We start from the raw sequence: 22360 nt of genomic DNA on the forward strand, positions 1-22360 counted from the left end.
GAGTTTCTGTGACAGATAGGCTCCACTCCCCCTGAAACCATGAATTAAATTAAACAGGTAAAGAAAGCGGAAGGTGCTCTGATTTTGTTGAACTTTTAAGCTTCGTGTCTTAAAATATTCCATAGCTGAGTGCTTCTGTACAGCTCAGAGGCACATAGAGATTCATACCTGATATAAGTGTCTCCCCAACCTGCTGCCAGAGCTCTGCTTTTACAGCTTACTTGGCGTGTTTTTCAGTGATGTCATAAAGAGCTCGTCTCTCTGAATCGTGGTTATCAGCAGGTCCTCAGTTTGTTCACAAAAGATGGGCAAGTTTCTGTTAAAGGAATTCCAGGAATCCTCACATGCCTCTGCAGTTATCTGCACCTTTAAAAGGTGGATAAGGCACGAATGTCAGGGAGGGTTGCTGCTCCTGCAGTTAGATTTTTACTGTCGTTTCCTTTGCCTCTTTTGTTTCTACTTGCAGTTGAGTTGCTGACAGGGCAGGAGGGTTGACAGTATCTGGGTTCATGGAAACACAGGAGTCAGTTACAGAGTACCACAGCTTCTGAAGGTGCTGCTTAGGCCCGACACCTTTTTAGATTGAGGTGAAACAACTTTCAGAGAATTGGTTCAGCATTTCAGAGAGGAGATCTACTTCCTGATGACACAGCACTCACTGTTTTGGTTAAATAAAGCTGCCTCATCTGTAACTGCTGTGCTTTTCTTGCACAAACTGGGTGTGCACTGGACTGGCCTGCCTGCAGTCCTTGCCCAATAGAGAAGGTTGGAGAACTTTGAAACAACCACCACCCCGTGCTGTTGCACACCTTAAGACGTGTTTTCAGGAAGAATGGAAGAATGGGACAAATGTGGGTCCACACCTGTCAGCTGTGGACAGGGCAGTAAAAGCTAAACTGGATAGATAAGAAATCTTTAACACTTGGACAATAGCAGTAAATAATAACAGCAGATTATGATGGCTTTGAGGGAATAAAAATGGTTTAATAACCACAATAAATCAAATGTACATTTGTGGTGGAAATAGAAATAAACATAGTAACATAAAGAGTGAATACTGATTATATTCATTCTATATTTTATTTAACAGTAGAAAGTGTATGGAAATAATATTTACAAACACACATGAATACACACATGCATGCATTCATACATTAATAATATAATACATGTTTCAAAGAGAGAAAAAAATAAAAAAGATCAAATTAAATGAATAATAAGATGTAAAAAAAGACAAAAAAGGAGACAGAAAGACAGGACTCTTCTTTGAGCTTCAAACGTATTTGATTTCCATCAACTGGTTTGATTGATATGTGATTAAAATAATTGTCAGAATTTGTTTCTGAGTCGTCAGTTTCATTTGATTGAGACGTGAGTTTAGTTCTCAGACTTGGTTCTGGAGGTCTTTACCTGTATATAAAAGCAGCTCACTTCAACAGACCCAACGCTCTGACGTATATGCTTAAATAATACGTCATATTTGTGTTGTGTAGACAGTCAGATTGTCCCTTTTTGTCCCTTTGTTTCCTCTGCTGTCATCCAGACACAGTCTGATGTCCTGTTCACGTTTTTCACCATGTCAAAACGCAGACTTGGGCTTGAGAAGCCTGTTTAACATTTATTCTGTTTTACCCTGAAAAGACAGAGGCCATGTAATACCACCTGGGGGTCTCTGAAAGGCGTATTTCTGCTCTCTTGGTGGAAATAAAACAAAAAAAGATGTGAGTTCACAACAGGTTTGTTACTGCAGCACATTTACAGCAGCTTAGAAGAATGAAATGGGCTCAGTTTGTCATTTTGCTCCAAGAAAGTATCAGAAAATATGAGCCAGCTCTGTTTCATTCATCATCATAAGTTCTGCTCATTAAGTAAATTCATCTTGGCTGATTGCAGCTCAGTGATTCCTCTCTGATGTCACAGTTTGTCACATGTGCAGCAAACTAACTGCAGCTGACATCAACTGAATGGTCTCAGCTGAGCTGCAGGGAAACAAAATGTAAATGTATGTACAGACTGAGCTTTCTGTTCTACGGGGTATTTCTCAGACATTAAGAGTCTTTGTTCTAAACTCAACACAGAACCAGGCACATAGAGTGTGAATTTAAATCCAGGATGCAGAGGTTCAGTGAATGTGGTGTTGATGGCGCAGTAGTGGATCAGAGATGATGTTGTAGACGGAGAGAACGCCAGCAGCATGGTTCACATACACTGCTGCTCTGTTAGAGACAGAGGAGGAGATGGATGTTGGACTCTCACTCGGAGGTGAACTGTCCCAGAGGTCTACATTCCAGGACTGATCATTCCTTCCAAACACATTGTCAGAGTCATCAGGGAACTGCCTGCTGATTCCTCTGTAACTCACTGATATATAAACTCCTCCTCTCCACTCGACCTCCCAGTAACAGCGACCAGTCAGAACATTTCTACACAGCAGCTGATGACACCAATCATCAAATCTGTCTGGATGATCAGGATATGACTGAACCTCCTTCACACGTGTCACCTTCCTGTTGTTGTCAGACAGTTTCAGGTTTCTGTTCACTGTGTTTGTGTCGATTGTGAGTTGACAGGAATCTGATGGAGAGAACAAACACAATCCAGCTGCAGTTATTGATCTATCATCTGTTCACTTTGATCAATGAGTGATGTGACAGTGTGAAGATGGTTGGATGTCATGAATCAGATGAAGAACACACTTAAGCTACATTTATACTCTTCCATCAGTCTTCATTCATTATTCAAAGATCTGCGTCGAGGGAACACATTGCTCTGCAGTTCACCATGCCGGGGATCTAACAATTTCTGCTACCTGTAGAGAACTGTTACTTTGTGCTTTTGCGCAGAACCGATTTTCTAAGTTTGATTGGCACAACCATAATTTTTTTGAAACCCTGGTTGCGGTTAATGGTGAGTTAACAACGGCGGTGAGGGGACTGAAAATGTTTCAGTGAAACATCTGAAGATGCCAAAGCTTTTGTTTAAGTCTCAAGAAAGCCTTCAAAATCTTGAATAAGCTTAAAACTGTGATGGTGTTTTATTTGTGTTCAGGTGGAGGCAGACTGTGGGACTGACTGGGATGGACCACACGGCTCTGATGACCTCGGAGGTGAAACGGACCGAGTTGAAGGAGCCCAAGTGCAGCTTGAAGGACACCTGAGCGAGAACATGGCCAGGTCACCTGACCCCGATGTTCCCTTCATGGATGCACTCCACATCTATGCAGCCGCACCACAGCAGCTGATGCAGCCACAGCAGAACTGGACGAGTTCACCAACGTTCACACACTGCTGGATGGAAAAGTGCACCAAACACTTCATGTTCAATTGTCTTTATTCACCAAACTTTAACATTTGTAACTAAAACTTCAGATTGAAATGTTTGTTCTCAGTTCTCCTGAACTGTTACCAACCTCACACACTTCCAGTTAATGAGGTAAAGCCTTAACATGGCTCACTGCTCCACAGCCTTCAATGAGCAGCATGAAACAGAGGAACAGACTAACTGCTACAACTTTGAAATGTTCAACTTAAAGACGCTCAGTTTCTCACATTATTCACATCAGATCATTCCAAAGCCAAAGTCTGTACTTCTAACAGACGCTTGGAGCTTTTCTCTGAATGTCTGCTAGCTTTGGCTCTTCAGAGGCAGTTTCAGCAGGTCCTGCAGGCTGAGGCTACAGGCGTGGTCATTTCAGGAGGAACTCCTGCATACAGGTGCTGGGGAGGTATACTCCAACCTGTCCACAGCTTCAGGAGTTGGTGCAGTTCCTGAGAGGAGCCCACAGAGACACAGTCAGAAGTATTTAAAGCTGCCAATAAGATGCTGAACAGCAGAACTTTCTCAAGTTTACCCAAAGATCAAAGAATCTCTGCTTCACCTGTAAAAAGAAACTGGTCTTTCTGCGGTAAAATAAAACGATGTTTCCATCATGTTACCGGGTAGATTTTCCACCACCAGGTTTCATAAATATGGAGTCAGTGTGAAGAATCAGCAGCAGCTTTAGGAGATGAACATTGTTCAGGTCTGTTTCTCTGAGAGAACATTTACAATCTGAGCATTTTCAGTGTGGTCTCTCAGAAAGCCTGAGCTGCACGTCTCCTCCAGGCTGCTGTGCTCATCCTCACTATCTGGCATCGGCCTCATGATCCTTTTCAGGATGGTCTGAGAAGTAAAAACAGCCTCAGAGGCTTTCTTTATATAAACAACAGGTTGACGATCTCCTCACAGAGCAAAGAAAGGAGCTGTGAAACTCCTGAGCACTCTCCTCAATAACTATGGAGGAGGAGAGTGCAGCTGTGAAAATGATCAAACCAAAAGCCTCTCCACTCCAGGAGGAAAACAAAGAGCTATTAAAGATAAGAAACTCGCAGCTCTCCTAACCAGGCGGACTTAAACAAAAGAAGCTCTCTCAAAAACAGAGGCACTATGAAACCTTAACAGTTATCTATCAGCACACCTATAACGGCGGCACAAAGATCCTCCAAGAGCAAAACACAAAATCACTCCACTAACGGAGGGCTATGAAACTAAAACAATTAACCAACGCAAAAGCTCCGCTAACGGAGATGATTAAAAAATATCCCTCCAAAAAACAGAGGAACAAAACCAGGCTATGAAACTGAGCGTAATAAAACTAAAGCTACGGATAAAGAATAAATTACAACAAAGGATACGCTCGACTGCAGGCTGAAGGAAGCTGTGGCTGTGGAACAAAGAGGCGAGGGTGAGGCTCATGGTGGAAACAACACACTGGCACAAGACAAGGGAGACACAGACTATTAGAGCACAAGAGGAGCCAAGGAGAACAGCTGGAAACACTTTGGAATCAGGGAAGACAATCAGACGCAGACACAGGAGGAAGGGCAAGGTACCTGAAAGGAGAGGGACGTTAGTGATTTCAAAATAAAACAGGAAATGACGAGACAAGACATGAATCAAAACTTAAATCGTCACAGATTTCTTTTTTAAAAAAATCAGAGGTTTAAAAATACTTTTGACAGTAAAATTGCACATTGGAAAACAACTTAGACCCCAAATAGTGACCAAAGTCCGACTGTGTTTTAAGTACTTGAGGGAACTGAAAAAATGACATTAACATTAACTATCATGGCACAAGAAGCTCTGACAATGAAGACATTTTCTTAAAGTCCATGTGTGTGAAATGTTGGGATAATCTGTGTTTATATTTGAGTCACCTTCAAATGAAGAGAAGTTACAACATGAACAAGGGAACCCAGAGAAGGATGCAAGATTTGGATAGCAAGCATTTCCCAGCTGGTTGGCTGTTGTCATGCTTCCTGAGCGATTTACACAAGTCAAACAAATTCCCAACATCTGACACTGAAACACATGTTTGGTCCTGCAGTAAACCTGGAGATTAAGAGGGGTTTCCCCTTTTTTATCCTGTCAAAATAAAGAATGAGCAGATTTCTCACTCATTTTGGTCACAGGCCCATTATACGTGACTTACAGTTTATCATAGAGGGAGAAGGACAAGGAGAGGAGCCGTTCATCCCTGCACTCTGTGGGGCTACAGACCGGTGCGCAGCCGCAGCTTCTAGGCTTCGGACGTCATCATTTTCGGCTCCTCCCTTTCAGAACATCACTACAGGAAGCTGCATGCATGTGAGTCCAGAAAAGAATACATGTAGCGGTCAAACATTTGCAGAAATGTCTTCAAAGTGCTTTGTGTCATTGGTTTGATTCCTGCACCTGGACACGGGCAGACAGAACATGTACTAAAGAGTAAAAAAGTTCAAATAACCTGGCTGCTATACACAGTTAGCATGTAATGCTAATGCTAATCCGCAAACCGTTGTATTCAAAGCAGAAAGCAGAAACACAGCATCAACTATAGATTTCTTTTTTTTTTTTTTTTTTTTTTTTTTTTTTTTTTTTTTTTTTTTTTTTTTTTTTTTTTTTTTTTTTTTCCCCTTGTCCTGTTCAGCATTATGGCAGCAGAATTGTAGTCTGAATACCTTTGATGCCAAACAGATTTGCTTTGCCAAGGGAAGTTTTATAAATGTAAAGCTCCCCTTGATGCCCATTTATTTATTTCTGTTTACAATATATGACATGTAATAGAACTGAACCGGACCGGGGGACAAGGAAAGAAGAAGAGGAAAGAAGAGGAAACAGAACAAAAATAGAAACAAAAACCAGACAACCAGCTGCTACACCTGTAAAAAACAAAACAGACAACAATCCATGGCCTCTGAGGGGAATCCAGCCTTAGCGCCACCAGGAGCACCTGAAAGCAGACAAGCAGAGAAAAAACAAACACACAAACAAACAAAAACAAGCACAAGAAGCGGTAATCGCATACAACACAGCTGTGGAGAGATGACCTGAAACCACAGGATAACACATAAACTGCTTAGCGAGCATGCTACTGGGCTAATAAATGTGTGTGTGAGAACATGCAACACCCATGGCACAGGATCTACATGGTAACCGTGGTTAGTTATGAGTGTATAAGTGTACAGGGCCACAATCCACAGCCCCCCCCCAGCAATCAGAAGCAGGCAGAGAGGGCCACAAGACCCAGGCCACCAGCAGCCCCCACGGAGCACAGAACCCACGAAGCCCACCGCAGGGACAACCACGCATCCACCCAGAAGACTGCAGAGGAAGCCCCCGGATAGAGCCCCCATAAGCATAGGGCAGAGGCCCTCAGAGAGCCAGGGGCAACAGCCCACCGACCCCGCCAGGTCCCAGCCGCCCAGACATGGGCCGTGCACTGGACCCGGGCCCCGGGAGCCCGAGCGCCCCCAAACCCCCCGGCAGAGGCCCCACCCAATACCCAGGAGGGCCAAGTGCCCCAGACAGCCACGCAGTGGGTCAGCGCCTGCCCCAGCGCCCCTGGCCAAGTGCCCTGGGAGTCAAGACGTGCCCACAGGTGGGTGAAGTCGCGAGCAGCGGGGAGAGGCAACGCCGCCCCCCCATCGGGAGAAGCACAGGCAGGCCAGGCGACAGCAAGTCCCAGATCCAGGCCCAATCATTACCACACACACTTTCACGTCCCATACATCCACACGTCCTCCCTCCCTCGACTCCACTGGGGTGTAGTGCAGCGGGCACACCAGGGGGCCAGCAGCCCCCCAGCCACCACAGACCCCGAACCAACAGAACAATTAATTAATCCTCTTGGCCCCTCCCGCCCCGAGCAGCAACCAGGAAGCAGGGGTGTGGGAAGAAGACCCCTCCCCTCACCCTTCTGGCTCTTCAATATTTTCTAATAGTGAGCGATTAAAATTGAGGGGCAGCCCAACTTGTAGGACTGGGAGCGCGGCCCTCTGGGCAGCCTACATACCCAAAGAGCCCCGCCCACCAGATGCCACTCAGTGTAACCACCCCCCAAGACCTAATGTGTGTGTGTGAGTGTGTGTTTGATAAGTAGTAATGTCTAAGGTGTAATTAAAACAGGGGCGGGGAACTGCAGAGTGCAACCAAAGGGGACCACCTACGTGGCCCCATCCACTACACCCCACCGAACACACACGCCCCCAAAACCCTTCATGTGTGAGTGTGTGCTGTGTACAGGAGCCAGAAGGGAGAGGGGTATGGGGATATACACCGGGGGGAGCTACTCTTCCCCGGAGAAGGCAGCCAGGGACTGGCTGCAATAGGCATCCCCGCTACCTGGGAGCCAACCCAGGGCAGGAGGGGCTGATGTCCACCAGGCTCGGGGCCTGCAGCGACCATATTGCGGGAGCTACTGTACCCCCAGAAGGTACCCATCCCGCCCCACCCCACCCCGGAGGACCTCTACAAACAACAAACAAACAACAACAAAAAACAAACAAACAAACCTCCCGGTCACACCAGTCGCAGCAGCCCGGGCCTGAGACCCACCATCACACAGGCCACCCCTCCCCCCCCAACAGGGGAAAAGCACCGCCCCCCCCCACCGCACGCCCCAACACCCTGAAAAAAAAACAACCATCTGCGGACACCTTGGAGGTCCCAGAGCAACAAGCCCGGCACCAGGACCTGCACCAACCCACCCATACTGTGGCGCGTCCAGGACAACCCAGCCCCTCCAGGCACAGGCAGGGCCCCCCCCCGGGCGCAAGGCAGCGCCCAGCCACCAGGGCCCAGGCCCAGCACCACCACCCATGCCGGAGCGGCCCAGCCACCCGGCATAGAGCCAGCAGCCACCACCCCAAGGCCTCTAAGTGACCCCTCCCCACACCGCAAGACAGTCCCACCCGCAAGCCCCCAAAACTGCCCTCCAAGCCCGACACACAGTCCCCCCCAGCAATGACCAACCCGGTCCCCACGACCCGCGAGACCACCAGACACCCGAAGCCACACAGCCCCCCCCAGCACACACCCAACCGCCCAGAGCGACGGGACAGCAACCCACCACCACCACTATGTGATAAAGCTAATCAGCGGGAACCAGAGAGAGTTAAATTCAGCCAATTGATGTTTTGAGGAGGCAGACATTGTTTCCATGCTAATATAATCTAAAAGAAAATTTCTAAACTGGTTAATACACAGATTGTTCTTCGCTTTCCAGTTCATGAGAATAGTTTTCTTTGCGATACATAACACTGTGAGAACCATGTGTGCTGAGTTAATTTCCATGTTGATGTTGTCTAAGTCACCCAGTATGCACAGTCTGGGGCATGCAGGAATGCTACACTTTAGCCATGTTGATAGGTCCGCACAGACTTCAAGCCAGAACTTCTGGACAGGCGCACAGAACCACAAAGCGTGTGCATAATCATCAGGTGTGTTATCTGTGCAATGTGAGCAGATGTTTGAGTGTGTTAGACCCATCCTGAACATCCTTTGTCCTGTATAGTGTGTTCTATGAAGGATTTTGTATTGTATGAGCTGTAAATTAGAATTCTGAGTCATTCTGAAGGTGTTCAAACATATTTGTGGCCAGAAGCTATGACTAGAACTGATGGATAAATCTGCCTCCCATTTTGAGGATGGAAGAGACATTGTGTCATCTATTTTAGACAATAATTTATATATTTTTGATAGTAGTTTTGGGGTGCAGATGCTTAGAAATTCTGCTACCCTAGTCGGGAGTTGTAAGTCTGGTTGGTGGAGGATATATTTCTTTGTTATTATAGACTTAAGTTGTTGATATTCTAGGAATTTATTGCTGCCTATCTCGTGTTGTGATATGAGCTCATCAAATGAAATAAAATGTCCATTTTGGATTATATGTTCCAGATGTTTGATTCCTTTGATCTTCCACAGAGTAAAGTTTAGCATTTTTTTGTTTTGCAGTATGTCAGGATTGTTCCAGATGGGTGTAAGCTTACATGGGACAATTGAAGACTTTGTTATTTTAAGAAATTCCCACCAGGCTGTCAGAGAGGTGCTGATGTTAATGCTTTTGAAACATTTGTGATGTTTTACGTTTTGACTAATAAGTGGCAGGTCAGCGATTTCCAGATTATCACACAATGCTTGTTCTACATTTATCCATGGTTCATCTATTGGGCTAGGTTTAAACCATTTTGATATATACTGTAACCTATTGGCTAAGGAATAGTGCTGAAAATTAGGTAAATCTAATCCACCACTGTCCTTGGTCTTCTGTAGGGTTTTTAAACTAATACGTGGTGGTTTGTTTTTCCACAGAAATTTGGAGATGCAAGAATCTAGTGACTTAAACCAAGTAGCAGATGGTTTTATGGGGATCATTGAGAACAAATAATTAACTTTTGGTAGTATCATCATTTTAATGGTTGTAACTCTCCCCATAAGTGATATAGGTAAGGACTTCCAACGAGAGAGATCGTCCTCTACTGTCTTTAATAATTGCACATAATTTAGCTTTGTTAGCTCTGAGAGCCTGGAGGAAATGTTTATGCCTAAATATCTGATATTTCCTGACTGTAAAGTGATTGCAGGTATATTCTGGACTCTGCAGTTAATGGGCAGAACTGTGGTCTTAGACCAATTGATAGAGTAGTCAGAAAGTGCTGAGAATTTATTTATGAGTGTGATCGTGTGAGTGAGAGACGTTTGAGAGTTCTGAAGGAAAAGTAAAACATCATCAGCATAAAGACTTATTTTATGCTCAATATTTTGGGGTTGGATGCCTTTAATATTTCTATCTTGTCTGATAGCAGCTGCTAAAGGTTCGATGAAAATAGCAAAAAGTGAGGGAGAAAGTGGGCAACCCTGTCTTGTACCTCTCTGCAGACTGAAGTTTGGAGAGGTTTGATCATTTGTCCTAACACACGCATTTGGGGAGCTATATAATATCCTTATCCAGTTGATGAAATGTGACCCAAACCCAAATTTGTTTAATGCTGCAAATAAAAATTTCCAGTTCACTCGATCAAATGCTTTTTCTGCATCTAGAGAGACTATTGTGGTTTCCAGGTTGTTGATGGTAGAATAGTCTATGAGATTAATTAGCCTGCGAGTGTTAGTGGATGAGTGTCTACCCTTTATAAAACCTGTCTGGTCAGGATGTATTATAAGTGGAGTTATTTTTTCTATTCTTTTGGCGAGGGCTTTACAAATTATTTTGAGGTCTGCATTTATTAGAGATATTGGGCGGTAGCTGGATGGAAGTATGGGGTCTTTTCCTGGTTTCTGTAGCAAGATAATGTTAGCAGAGTTCATGTGTGGGGATAATCTGCCATTCTGCTTAACTTGTAATACCATTTTGTGAAATGCAGGTGCCAAAACAGTCCAAAATTCTTTGTAGAACTCTGCTGGAAAACCATCTGGTCCCGGGGCTTTGTTACTAGGCATATGTTGAAGGGCTTCATGGAGTTCTCCTATTGAAAGAGTTGAATCCAGAGCCATTGCCTGTTCGGTTTGTAATTTTGGAAGGTTGATATTACTAAGAAACTGATCTATGTTACTGTCTGATGGATCATTTTGTGATGAATATAAGGTTTTATAGAAGTCCCTAAAAGCATTGTTGATTACATCGGGGTCATGGGTGACATTTCCTTTTGAGTCTTTAACAGAAGTGATTGTTGTTTTCTCTTTGTTTCTCTTTAGTTGGTTAGCTAGGAACCTTCCAGATTTATTGCCGTGCTCAAAGTTCTCCAAGCGAAGTCTTTGTATGAGAAACTGTGTTTGTTTATCAATAATTTTGTTTAATTCAAGTTTAGCTTTTCTTAATTCATTCAGTGTGTGTTCCTCTTTGGAGGTACTGTAGACAATTTCTAATGATTTAATCCTGAGTTCTAAATCTGATTTCCTTGAACTTTCCCTCTTTTTCTTATTCGATGAAAAAGAGATTATTTTGCCTCTCATAACTGCTTTTCCGGCTTCCCAAAGAGTACAAGCTGACATTCCTGGCAGGTCATTATTTTCTAAATATACAGACCATTCCCTTTTGAAATAATTAATAAAATCAGGGTCTTTTAGTAATGATGTATTAAATCTCCAATTCCTAGCTGGTGGTGTAACTCTGTTATTCTTCAATGTGATAGAAACTGGAGCGTGATCACTGATAGTGATGGGGTGGATTTTGGTGTCTGAAATATCCCTCATCAAGGAACTGCTAACTAAGAAATAATCTATTCTTGAGTATGAGTGGTGTACCGGTGAGAAGAAGGTGTATTCTCTAAGAGTGGGGTGGTGGGAGCGCCAAGCATCACAAAGACCAAAATCTTTCATATACTGTTTAACAATATTCATGGACTGCCAGTTCCGCTGACTTCCTGAAGTACTGAGTCTGTCTACTCCTGAGTCTAATACCATGTTAAAGTCCCCTCCTATGATGAGTGTGTTATCTGAGTGATCAGAGAGTGAAGTGAAAAAGGAGTGAAAAAATGAGGGGTCATCCACATTTGGACCATATATATTTGCAATGCATAAATTCATATTTTGAACAGATAAATTAACTATTAGAAATCTACCTTCTGGATCTATAACTGTGTTGTTTACGGTGAAATTTACTCTTCTATTTATCAGAGTTGTAACAGGCTGAGTACACATGAGGAAACTGTGCTGTGGTGAGAACATCAGCTACAGTCTTTGATAAATGAATCTCCTGTAATAAAACAATGTCCGCCTGTAAATCCTTCAATTTATTGGAGATTTTTAATCTCTTCTCTCTGGACCCAGCTCCATGCACATTCCATGAGATAAACCTCAGTGTGGACATGCTCAGACTAACGCAGTGAGTGCTGGATGCTTGCTAAAAGCATCCCGTGCGTGTGTGTGCATATATGCTTCCGTGAACATGCCATTGTTGGTGTTTCAGTTGTCAGTATGAGCTTGCTACAATATGTACTTGCGCTGTCGATGCTGTGTGGAACTTGATTATGTGCTCTGCTCAAAACTCTATGTGCGCCGTGCTTGTTAACATTACTTATTAAGGTGGAAACGCAGCGGGTTGGGGAAGAAAGACAGAATAGAAAAACAGTGCAAAAGAGTGGAAGTGTGAGATAGAAAAAGGAAAAACAAAAACAAAAAAACATACCCAAATAAACAAATATGAACTGCATATATCCTATGCTGGTGAGACTGGCAGTGAGCTATATATTTTGCCTTGATAGATAACTGTGAATTGGATAGATTATTTCAGAGTTACTTATGTACCATCTATGGTGATATGATTTATACAAGTTAACGAATACAGATCACCTGGAGTTTAGAAGAGCCAAGGAGTGGTTTCCTGGTCGCGGTACAGCTGCCCGTTGATGAATAACTTATCCACCGCGATGACAGCTCGGGAGCCTCCTTCCATGAACTTTCTCCGGATGGGGAACAGAACCCTGCGTCTTTCCAGGATTTCTTTGGGAAACTGGTCGTTGACGCTGAAGTCCGTTCCTCTCAGCTCCCTGCCGCGGCCCCTCACCTGGACCTTCTGTTGATAATGCTCGAACTTGGCCACAATCGGTCTCGGTCGGCGGGCATCAGGTCTCTTCCCTCCCAGGCGGTGGACTCGGTGAAAAGTAATGTTTTTCACTACATCTCCTGGAAGTTTCAGCTGATTTTGAATGAAGCTTTTCACTGTGAGTTCAGGATCCTCGTCTGCCTGCTCCGGGATTCCAGAAAACACCAGATTGTCCCTCATACTACGAGCCTGGAGATCAATAATTGATTCTTTCATCCTCTTGTTCTCGTCAGAGATCCGGCTCATTCCTTCGGTGAGTGTTTTCACCGATCCTCTGAGGGTTGCGTTTTCTGCAGCCAGCGTCTGCACCTGTTGCTGGCTGAACTCCAACGACTCCCGTAATGCCTGGAACTCTCTGTGTAGAATTTCTAACAGAGACATACGGGCGTCGAAGCTGGATAATTTGTTATCGATCGATGTTAAAATGTCCGTCGAATCATTACCAGCTGGAGAAGTCGCTCCGGGTGACTCTTCATTGCGACTTCTCTTTGAAGTTGAAGCCTTGCTGCTAGCAGATGGGGTTTGGTTGGTTTTCCCCATGACGATCCTGTCAAAACACTCGTCGATGAAATCCGTGAGGCTCTCCAGGCTTTCTTCACTGTACTCCAGTGTTTTGTTTTTGTTTCACCCGATAATATATTTATTTAAACAGTAGTTATTGGCGTAATTATAATCTTACTATATTGTTTGCTGTATTTGAGGCGCGCCTTGTTTGAATCTGCCGATAGTCTCACACAATCTCGCGACACTACAGCATCACACACTACCCAACTATAGATTTCAATAAGCCGGTCAGATGGACAAATAAAATGGAGCTTTATCCTTTTAGTTGTGTGTGAAACATACTTCTGGGCCCTTTTGTTCCTCTTTTCTAACCTTTTTGAACAGTTTTTGACACATTTTCCACTAAATCTCTCGTTTTCTGAACTTCTTTCTGTAGTTTTGCTGAAATCTTATGTGATTTTTGAAGTTTGATGATCAATGTAAAATTTAGAATTGTTCTTTCCAGACTTATCTGGGTATCATTTGGCTTTTTGATTAAACTGTGGAACGAAAACATGTAATTTGATGTTTATTGTACACACTATGCCATATTTAATGATTAAATCTTAAAATGGGACTTAATTATGGTCAATATAAATACTTTAATTACATTAAGAATTGATGTTGTAGAAGAGGAGTCATAGCATTATTATAAAGACGTATCTGTGATCCAGGAAAGTATCACAGGAGCAGTAGAAATATACAGTTCAGTATCAGTGTCTGATTTCTCAGATTTACACTCAGAAGCTCATTAAAAGACAGTCTGACTGTCCTCTTCAGAAGCGTCTCATGAAAGCTTCATTATTCAGTTTCCTTTACATATCCATCATTTTCTTTTATCCACGTATCAAAAAGGACTGACCGCATGATAAAAAGATTGTACATGTCTTTACTCATAAAGTCCACCTGCCAACATCTGGAGTTAAAATGGAGCTAAAATGATCTTTATTAAGAGGATCTGTGCAACTTTTAGGAGCTGATACTCTGATCTGACCACAACACAAGATCACTTTTTACTGATTGACACATAAGTTTACCAGTTAAGATAATTTCAGAATCAAAATAAAGGAGACTGTAGGTTATTTGGTTTGAAAAACATTTCAGAGTTTTAAGGGTCTGAGAGTTTCCTTTATCTCAAACTTTAAGTTTCACTAAAGCAGCTTTCTGGAATGAGTCACTGGACGAGCACTTCTGATGCCAGAAAAACACTCCTTTACATTTAAATGACAGCCTCAGAATGGTCCACTTCTTGTTGTTCTTCAGAGTGTCTCAGATCAGTCAGACAGCTCCTGCTGACGTGCTGTTAGCCACACAGAACTAGATCATTCCCCCACTGAAACATCACATCTTCTCAGTTTCAAGCCTCAGTCCAGACTGAAGCTCCCTGAGTGCTGAACCGTGGGCTTTAGAGTTTAACCTGTTTCAAATCTGAGATTACTCTGTTACTTTTCTGGATCCATTACAGCTTCTGGAAATTTGTTTAAGTTTAAGTTGATCGTGTTACACCGACTAAGATGAAATTCATGGGATATTGCACACAGTAGGTGTCGTTCTACAGAGTATATTATTAAATTTTTTTTTTCAAATTTTGAGGTCACAGACCTTAGTGGGTCTTTAAAGAACAATTTCAAAGTTTTCCGGGATTTAAATAAAATCCACAGTAATAAGTTTAATGAAATGTGACTAGATGGTTAAAAACTGTCCAGAAAAGATACCCAGGGAGGAAAAAAAGTGGGTGTGATTTAACATGCTGCACGCCACAGCTGGATCTTATTCTATGTACTGACAGTTGCAGACAGAGTCCATCAGTCAGAGGACCAGGACCAGAATGGAGCAGCAGAACCAGGATCCTAACCCCTCCACCAGGAACAGAGCCAGCTCATCATCTGGTTCCACCGGGCGACAGGTCAGTGTCGAAGTTCCGTGTATCCTCCTCTCGTTCTGCTTTTCCATCAAATGTGGAAAAAGTCTCAGCAAAGTGTTTCCTGGTTTCATCTCCTCCCTCTGAGCTGCAGATACAGATGTGTTTAGACTGAACATATACTGAATGATCTGCTGGAAGAAAATCAGTGGGCAGATTGTTGTGGTGGGATGTTTTCTGGCTCTCAGTCTTCAGATTTGAGAGGTTCAGGAGGTAATCTTCATTATTTGTATTTAAAGTCTCTGATGAATTAAACCTGGTGGTGGTAATGTTTCTGGGTATTTAATGGTTAGATGGCAGGCTTGTAGAATATTAATTGGATTATGATTACAATGAATTGAATTCCAATTGGCTTGAATTAGACTATATTACTTAAGGGCCTTGAGATGACAATTGTTGTAATCTGGCGCTATATAAATAAAATTGAATTGAATTGAATTAGATCTCTCAACCTCAGTGTAAATAGTTGTTTTAGAGAGAAATAAAGCTTGAGTTAAAACAGACTGTGGTTCCTTGATGGCTGCAGACTTCTGGGTTAGCTGGAACAAAGGGTTAGTGTAAAGACTGTCATGTATTACCACCACTGTTACTTTTATTCGTTTAAACCAGTGATCATCAACCTTTTTCAGTCCCAACTCTACATGGTGTTTAAGTGAACAACTTGGACTAAACTGTGCTTCCTTCTATCATTTAGGAATATTGTAGCACAAGTTCCTTTTCAGAATTTCATCATGACAAATTAAGTAATTAGTGAAAGAATTATGTTATGGTGGGATGTTTTCTGGCTCCCAGTCTTCAGATTTGAGAGGTTCAGGAGCTAATCTTCATTATTTGTATTTAAAGTGATGAATTAAACCTCTTGGTGTTAATATTTCTGGGTATTTAATGGATGTAGTGGTAAGATTGTCACCTTTCATGTGGGTGACAAGGGTTCAAATCCCCTGCATGAAAGGTACTACCTCCAGTAGGGGTCCTCAGGCAAGACCCACTTACCCTGACTGCCTACCAATGTAAGTCGCTTTGGATAAAAGCATCTGCTAAATGCATAAAAACTTCAAAAGGATCCAAGTCTTCTTCCTCTCTGTTGTTGCAGAAACATGGGAAAGTTTTCAAAAGATCATCACAGAGGCTTCATACTGAAGAGAAACCTTACAACTGTGACCACTGTGGGACAAGCTTTAGTAGGAGTGATGACTTACAATCACAAAGACGTATTCACACAGGAAAGAAACCTTACAGCTGTGATCAGTGTGGGACAGCTTTCACGGTACTATCTAGTCTAAAAACACACCAACGTATTCACACAGGAGAGAAACCTTACAGCTGTGGTCAGTGTGGGATAAGTTTCACAAAATCTTGCCAACTAAAGACACACCTGCATGTTCACAATGGAGAGAAACCATACAGCTGTGGTCAGTGTGGGGCAGCTTTTACTGTATTATCTAGTCTAAAGACACACCGACGTATTCACACAGGAGAGAAACCTTACAGCTGTAGTCAGTGTGGGGCAGCTTTCACTGTAATATCTAGTCTAAAGACACACCAACGTATTCACACAGGAGAGAAACCTTACAGCTGTGGTCAGTGTGGGATAGGTTTCACTAAATCTTGTCATCTAAAGACACACCTACATGTTCACGATGGAGAGAAACCATACAGCTGTGGTCAGTGTGGGGCAGCTTTTACTGTATTATCTAGTCTAAAGACACACCAACGTATTCACACAGGAGAGAAACCTTACAGCTGTAGTCAGTGTGGGGCAGCTTTCACTGTAATATCTAGTCTAAAGACACACCAACGTATTCACACAGGAGAGAAACCTTACTGCTGTGGTCAGTGTGGGGCAGCTTTCACTACATCTTCCGATCTTAAAAAACACCAACGTATTCACACAGGAGAGAAACCATACAGCTGTGGTCAGTGTGGGGCAGCTTTCACCGCATTATCTAGTCTAAAGACACACCAACGTATTCACACAGGAGAGAAACCTTACAGCTGTGGTCAGTGTGGGGCAGCTTTCACTACATCTTCCGATCTTAAAAAACACCAACGTATTCACACAGGAGAGAAACCATACAGCTGTGGTCAGTGTGGGGCAGCTTTCACCGCATTATCTAGTCTAAAGAAACACCAATGTACTCGCACTGAAGATAAATGATTGGTTTGAATCAACAACATATATTACGGCAGATAAGAAAACATACACCTGGGAGCAGCAACAGGAAGTACCAATCAGAAGCCTTTCCTTTGTTCAGATTAAAAAAATCTTCTTTGTGGATTACCACCTCAGGATTTTGGTTCTGAATGTTCTATGGGTAGCACATGTTTGAAAAAAAGATTGAAAGTGCTTTATAATTTGTTGGGATTGTTTTAATATCTGACAGATTTCTCACTGTTCAAGAGAAACATGACATCAGTTGTGAGTTGATGGGCAGAACAATATATAATCTGTTTGAAAGTAGAAACATATTTTATTCTGTTATACTGAATATATGTTTTGTTTAAAGTGAAGATTCACCAGCTGTGGGTATTTATGTAAACATACAACATCTGTAGAAGTAACATATCATTTCAGTTTGATGTCTGTATGTCATTGTTCTGCATTTTATTAAAGGTCAGATGTCAACATTTCTCGTGCTTTTCATGTTCTTTCTACAGAGATATTTTTGAATAATAAGTGTTTGGTTATGTGGGAAAGTTGACCCTTATCATCTTTCCCAAAGACTCAGAAATCTTTCACGCAGTCTGAAAAGGGTTTGGATTTGTTCCCTGTACTTTCCAGACAGCTGTATGATGCTCATGACTGAAGCTGACAGTTAACGCTGTTCCAACACTAAAAGGGAATGAGGCTCAACTTCAAGATGTGAAACCGTTTCAAATGTCTATTGTCTTGGTGTCAAGAAAAATCTCTCAAAATGAGGCTCAGAGTAGCTGGAGACAATTAACACAAAACATTTATTCTTGTGGCAAGGAGTCTGCACAACATATCAGGAAGCTGACACAGAGTTGTCTGAGTTAAAAAAAATTATACTATCGCTATTTATGTTAATTACTACGAGATCACTAGCCACACAAGGTTATGAGACATTCAGTAAAACAAGGCTTAGACAAAAGCTGAAATAAGCTAGATAGGAGGCCTTCTCCATTCCAGTGTCCCTTGACCCTGCAAGATCTTTTAACGCATGCTACTTGCTTTTTCTCATAGTATAACTTCATGATATTTTTCTAACATTTCCTTCCTGTTTATACTAGAGGATTCGAGGGTGTAAATTCACTGTAGATTCAAACATACACAAGTTGTTTTTTTTTTTCAAACTTTGCATAACCTTGTATATGTTCAACATCATTGTTTTAACACTTCAGGGAGATTTCCATTGAACAGATCATTGAGAATTTACTCAGGTTCACTTTGCGCTTTAAACATCATCTGCATCCTTGTATCCATCATCCTCATGTAGCTCGCCGTATCGTCACTCTCTACCTGTTGATAAATTGTTTGGTGGTAAGGGTAGTCTCAATCAGTCTTTGGAACAGTCCTCTCAAGAATGGGACCTAATTGTTCAGCAATGCCTTGTAGATGTAATTTATCCAATCAACATTCTTATTTATTGTTGCCCACCAGAGAAGAAAAGATTCAAAACCTTAAAGCAACTTGATTTCTAGCTTTAAAGTCATCTGGGAGTCCTCAGAACCCCTATGCTATCCAGGTACACTCTGTTGTCAAATGAACCCCCAGGCACAGTTTAACACTTGGAGGCCGGTGCTGATGGCCTGTGGTCCTATTTATTTTCTTCAGGATAACTTCTATTAAATGGAACAAACTCTCCATCCTTCCATTTGCTTTACATGGTTTCAGGGGGACTGGAGCCTATCTGTCACAGAAACTCATCAACATTTGAATCCAATAACAAGTCTGAAACTAAATGAAAAACTGCAGCCCCAAATGAACGTTGGCATGATATAGGCTATGTCAGCTGTCCCTGTTGCACTTTTTTGGAACTTCTCCTTTCTCAGGACAAAGTTAAATGTATGAGGATCAAAGCCAACAATGACCTGGAACATCTCATCCAGGATCAGCAACATGGAGACTGAGAGCCAAAAAGAAACTGAGGTGTCTGCCAACAAATCAGCAAATTAAGCTGATTAACCTCCAGATGTGTCACAGGGTGATCAGATGTTTCAACAAAAGACATCAAATAACACCTGGAGCTGCATTACAGAATATAAGAGATGTGGAAGCGTCATCAAAGCTGAACAATGTGAACTTTAAACCTTGTTGGATGTGAAATGAAATGTGCTGAAAAACAGGATTTCTGCACACATCAGTCATCATCATGATGTGAGTGTTCAGCTGCATAGAAACATAAGAAGAAGCTCCACTTTAAGACTGTGTGATTCCAATGATCATGGCTTCCTTGACTCCTCTCTCAAACCATCTCTTCTCTGTCCAGAATGTGGACATTACTGTCCTCAAAAGAGTGTCCCTTCTCCTTGAGATGTAGGTGCACTGCTGAGTTTGACCTGAAGAGGTGGCTCTCCTATGCTGTGCCATGCGCTCGTGGAGCTGTTGTTTGGTCTCTCCTATAAAGAGGTCTGCACAGTCTTTGCTGCACTGCATACACAACACCACCCAGTTTGTGTTCGGGTGTTTAATCCTTGAACCAGTCTCTGTCTGAGGGTGTTCTTTGTTTTATTTAAATTAGTTGTTTAAACTCAGCTCAATGAGGCCTATAAGCTATATATAGTTGAAAGGGACTGTAGGTAATATGTCTGTATTACGACTTAAAATCAGCTAAGATGTTCTGAGTCAAAGTGAGCAGAACACAGGCAGAGTTCAGTCTAAATGAACAGAACAGGAGCTTTAACCTCCTCTACATCCCTGTGAGCAGGATGAAGGCGCCCTCTTGTGTTAGTTTTCAGATTTCAGCTGTGAACCTGCAGGACGACATGAGAAAAGAGAGATTTAAACATCTGTAATATCACACTGTGTCAGTTTGTTCACAGGACTCACAACCTGTAATACTGATGCTGCTTTCAGGGAACTTCTTCCTGTTATTGTTTGTTTTTTGTGAACTTTAACTTTATCAATAAGTGGCAGACCAAACAGCGCAGTCATCTCTCCATCTGTGGTCTCCAAACCCGACTGAAACTGAGGAGTCTGCTGGAAACTCCACTTTACTCTGACCCGCTCCACCCAAACTCGTACCTGTGACGATCCAAAAACAATACGTGGAACAGAACAATGAGAGTTAAACAGTTCTCAGCCCCACCACAAAACCTTTTCATTCATTTGGATGAAATCATCCTTTCTTCATCATATTCTCATTAATGATCAGAGCTGAGTCAGATTTCTTTGAAAAGTCCATCGCTGACAGCAGCAGAAAGTGACTAAATATACTGAACATAATTACAATGTTTTCAGTATTTTTAGCTTGTGCTACTTTCTATTTGTACTCCACCTCATTCAGAGACTCTGTTGTACCTTTTAGTCCACTACATTCATCTGATAACTTCAGCACATTCAGACTAATACTAAAAAACATCAGAAAGAACAGAATCAGATCATAGAATATGATATAAGATCACACACATCACCTTTAATCATTCCATAACACGTTATTCCAAAGTGTGCCATTCTGCCTCATTTATTCTATTTTTTACATTCAAATATGTTTTCATATGATTTTTTTTTTGTAGTTTGAGTAAAATCAAAAGTAAATCTACAGTTTTTACCTGAAACAAAATCTCTGTGGTTCTGATTCTGTAACTTATGTCCAAGAATTCTTCTTCCACTTCTTGTCTCTGAGAACAAATTACATCTCCTGTGATGACTGACCTCATATAATATTGTTACATTTAGCTTTGATTTGAATCACTTTGAGGTTTCATGTCGTTCTTTTTGTTTTCTGAGTTTCTTCCAACATCTCAGAACACGTTCAGAAACAAGTTTGAAGCGTTTGTGAGCAAACAGGTGAAACCCAGAATATGATCCTGAACCAAAGCAACTCTTCCAGCCACAGATGGCTTTCAACAAATATCTCTGAAACAAAGCAGTTACTTGTTGCCGCCGTGTGTTGCCACCATGAGGGATGCTGGTGGTGTGACAGCCTCACTCCCATTTTCACAGAAACACAATTCATGATCAGGATGAATCCACAATTTATTATTTCCAGAAAAACATCCAGAATCAGAACATTTAGTTTCTGGGTTACCAAGTAGATCATTACTGAGAGTTTTCAAAGCAGAAACAACATTTGATCTCTGAAACAGATCAAAGTAAGTTTAACTGCAGAATTATTTTCACATTTACAAAGTGATGAGATGTGAAAAGAATCTGTGATAAAGGAAGGTCTGCTGATTTCTCTGTTTGGCTCCATGAAGTGGAAGAGAAACAACAACATACAAACACATCAACACAAGGATTCAACTAACATTCAGAGCTCAGAGAAGTTTAGATTTTCATGTGGAGAAATCTTTCTGTGAATAAAACTCAGCATTAGCAGCGATATCCTCCATGGCTGCAGAAACAGGAAAAAGCAGCAAATAAACAACAGAACAGCAGCGCAGAGACATCACAGCAATGAACTCTCAGCAACAAACTGACTGAATACCTTTATTTCACTTCACACAGCTCAGCTGTGGCTCCAGTCCATCCAATCCTAACTCCAGCATAGAGCGGCTGAGTGAATGTGGTCTGGACTCTGTGGAGGAGAGTCATGGCTTCAGAGACACTGTAGAAGGACAGAATACCTGCTCTGTAATCCAGGTACACTCCTACTCTGGAGGACTGAGGACCTGAGATGGAGGCTTTCATCTTGTTGGACCAAAATTCAAAACTGTTTTGGTAACATTTTAATGCCCAAGATTTGTCATTACGTCCAAATCCACATTCATTCCCTGTTCTGCTGATGTTCTTGTATGCGACTGCTACATCAGCTCCTCCCCCTCTCCTCTCCACCTCCCAGTAACAGCGTCCAGTCAGACTCTCTCTGCTCAGGACCTGACACCATTCCGTGAATCTGTCTGGATGAGCAGAATAAGACTGAGGTTGTCTC

General features: G+C 42.3%; 2 protein-coding genes across 2 annotated transcripts in view; one reads left to right on the plus strand and one right to left on the minus strand.

Moving 5' to 3' along the window:
- LOC140291809 (NLR family CARD domain-containing protein 3-like) overlaps positions 1 to 22360 on the minus strand; it is a 562338-nt gene that overhangs the window by 16603 nt on the left and 523375 nt on the right. The gene's annotated exons all lie outside the window — the stretch shown is intronic.
- Positions 15213 to 17492, plus strand: LOC140295616 (uncharacterized). The gene is made up of 2 exons (XM_072379669.1): positions 15213 to 15290; positions 16399 to 17492. Exons 1-2 carry the CDS (start codon positions 15213 to 15215, stop codon positions 17461 to 17463), a joined length of 1143 nt encoding a protein of 380 aa, XP_072235770.1. The 3' UTR covers positions 17464 to 17492.

Source organism: Leuresthes tenuis, unplaced genomic scaffold (genome assembly GCF_036924035.1).
Source record: "Leuresthes tenuis unplaced genomic scaffold, fLeuTen1.0.hap1 SCAF_1, whole genome shotgun sequence".
Lineage (NCBI taxonomy): Eukaryota > Metazoa > Chordata > Actinopteri > Atheriniformes > Atherinopsidae > Leuresthes > Leuresthes tenuis.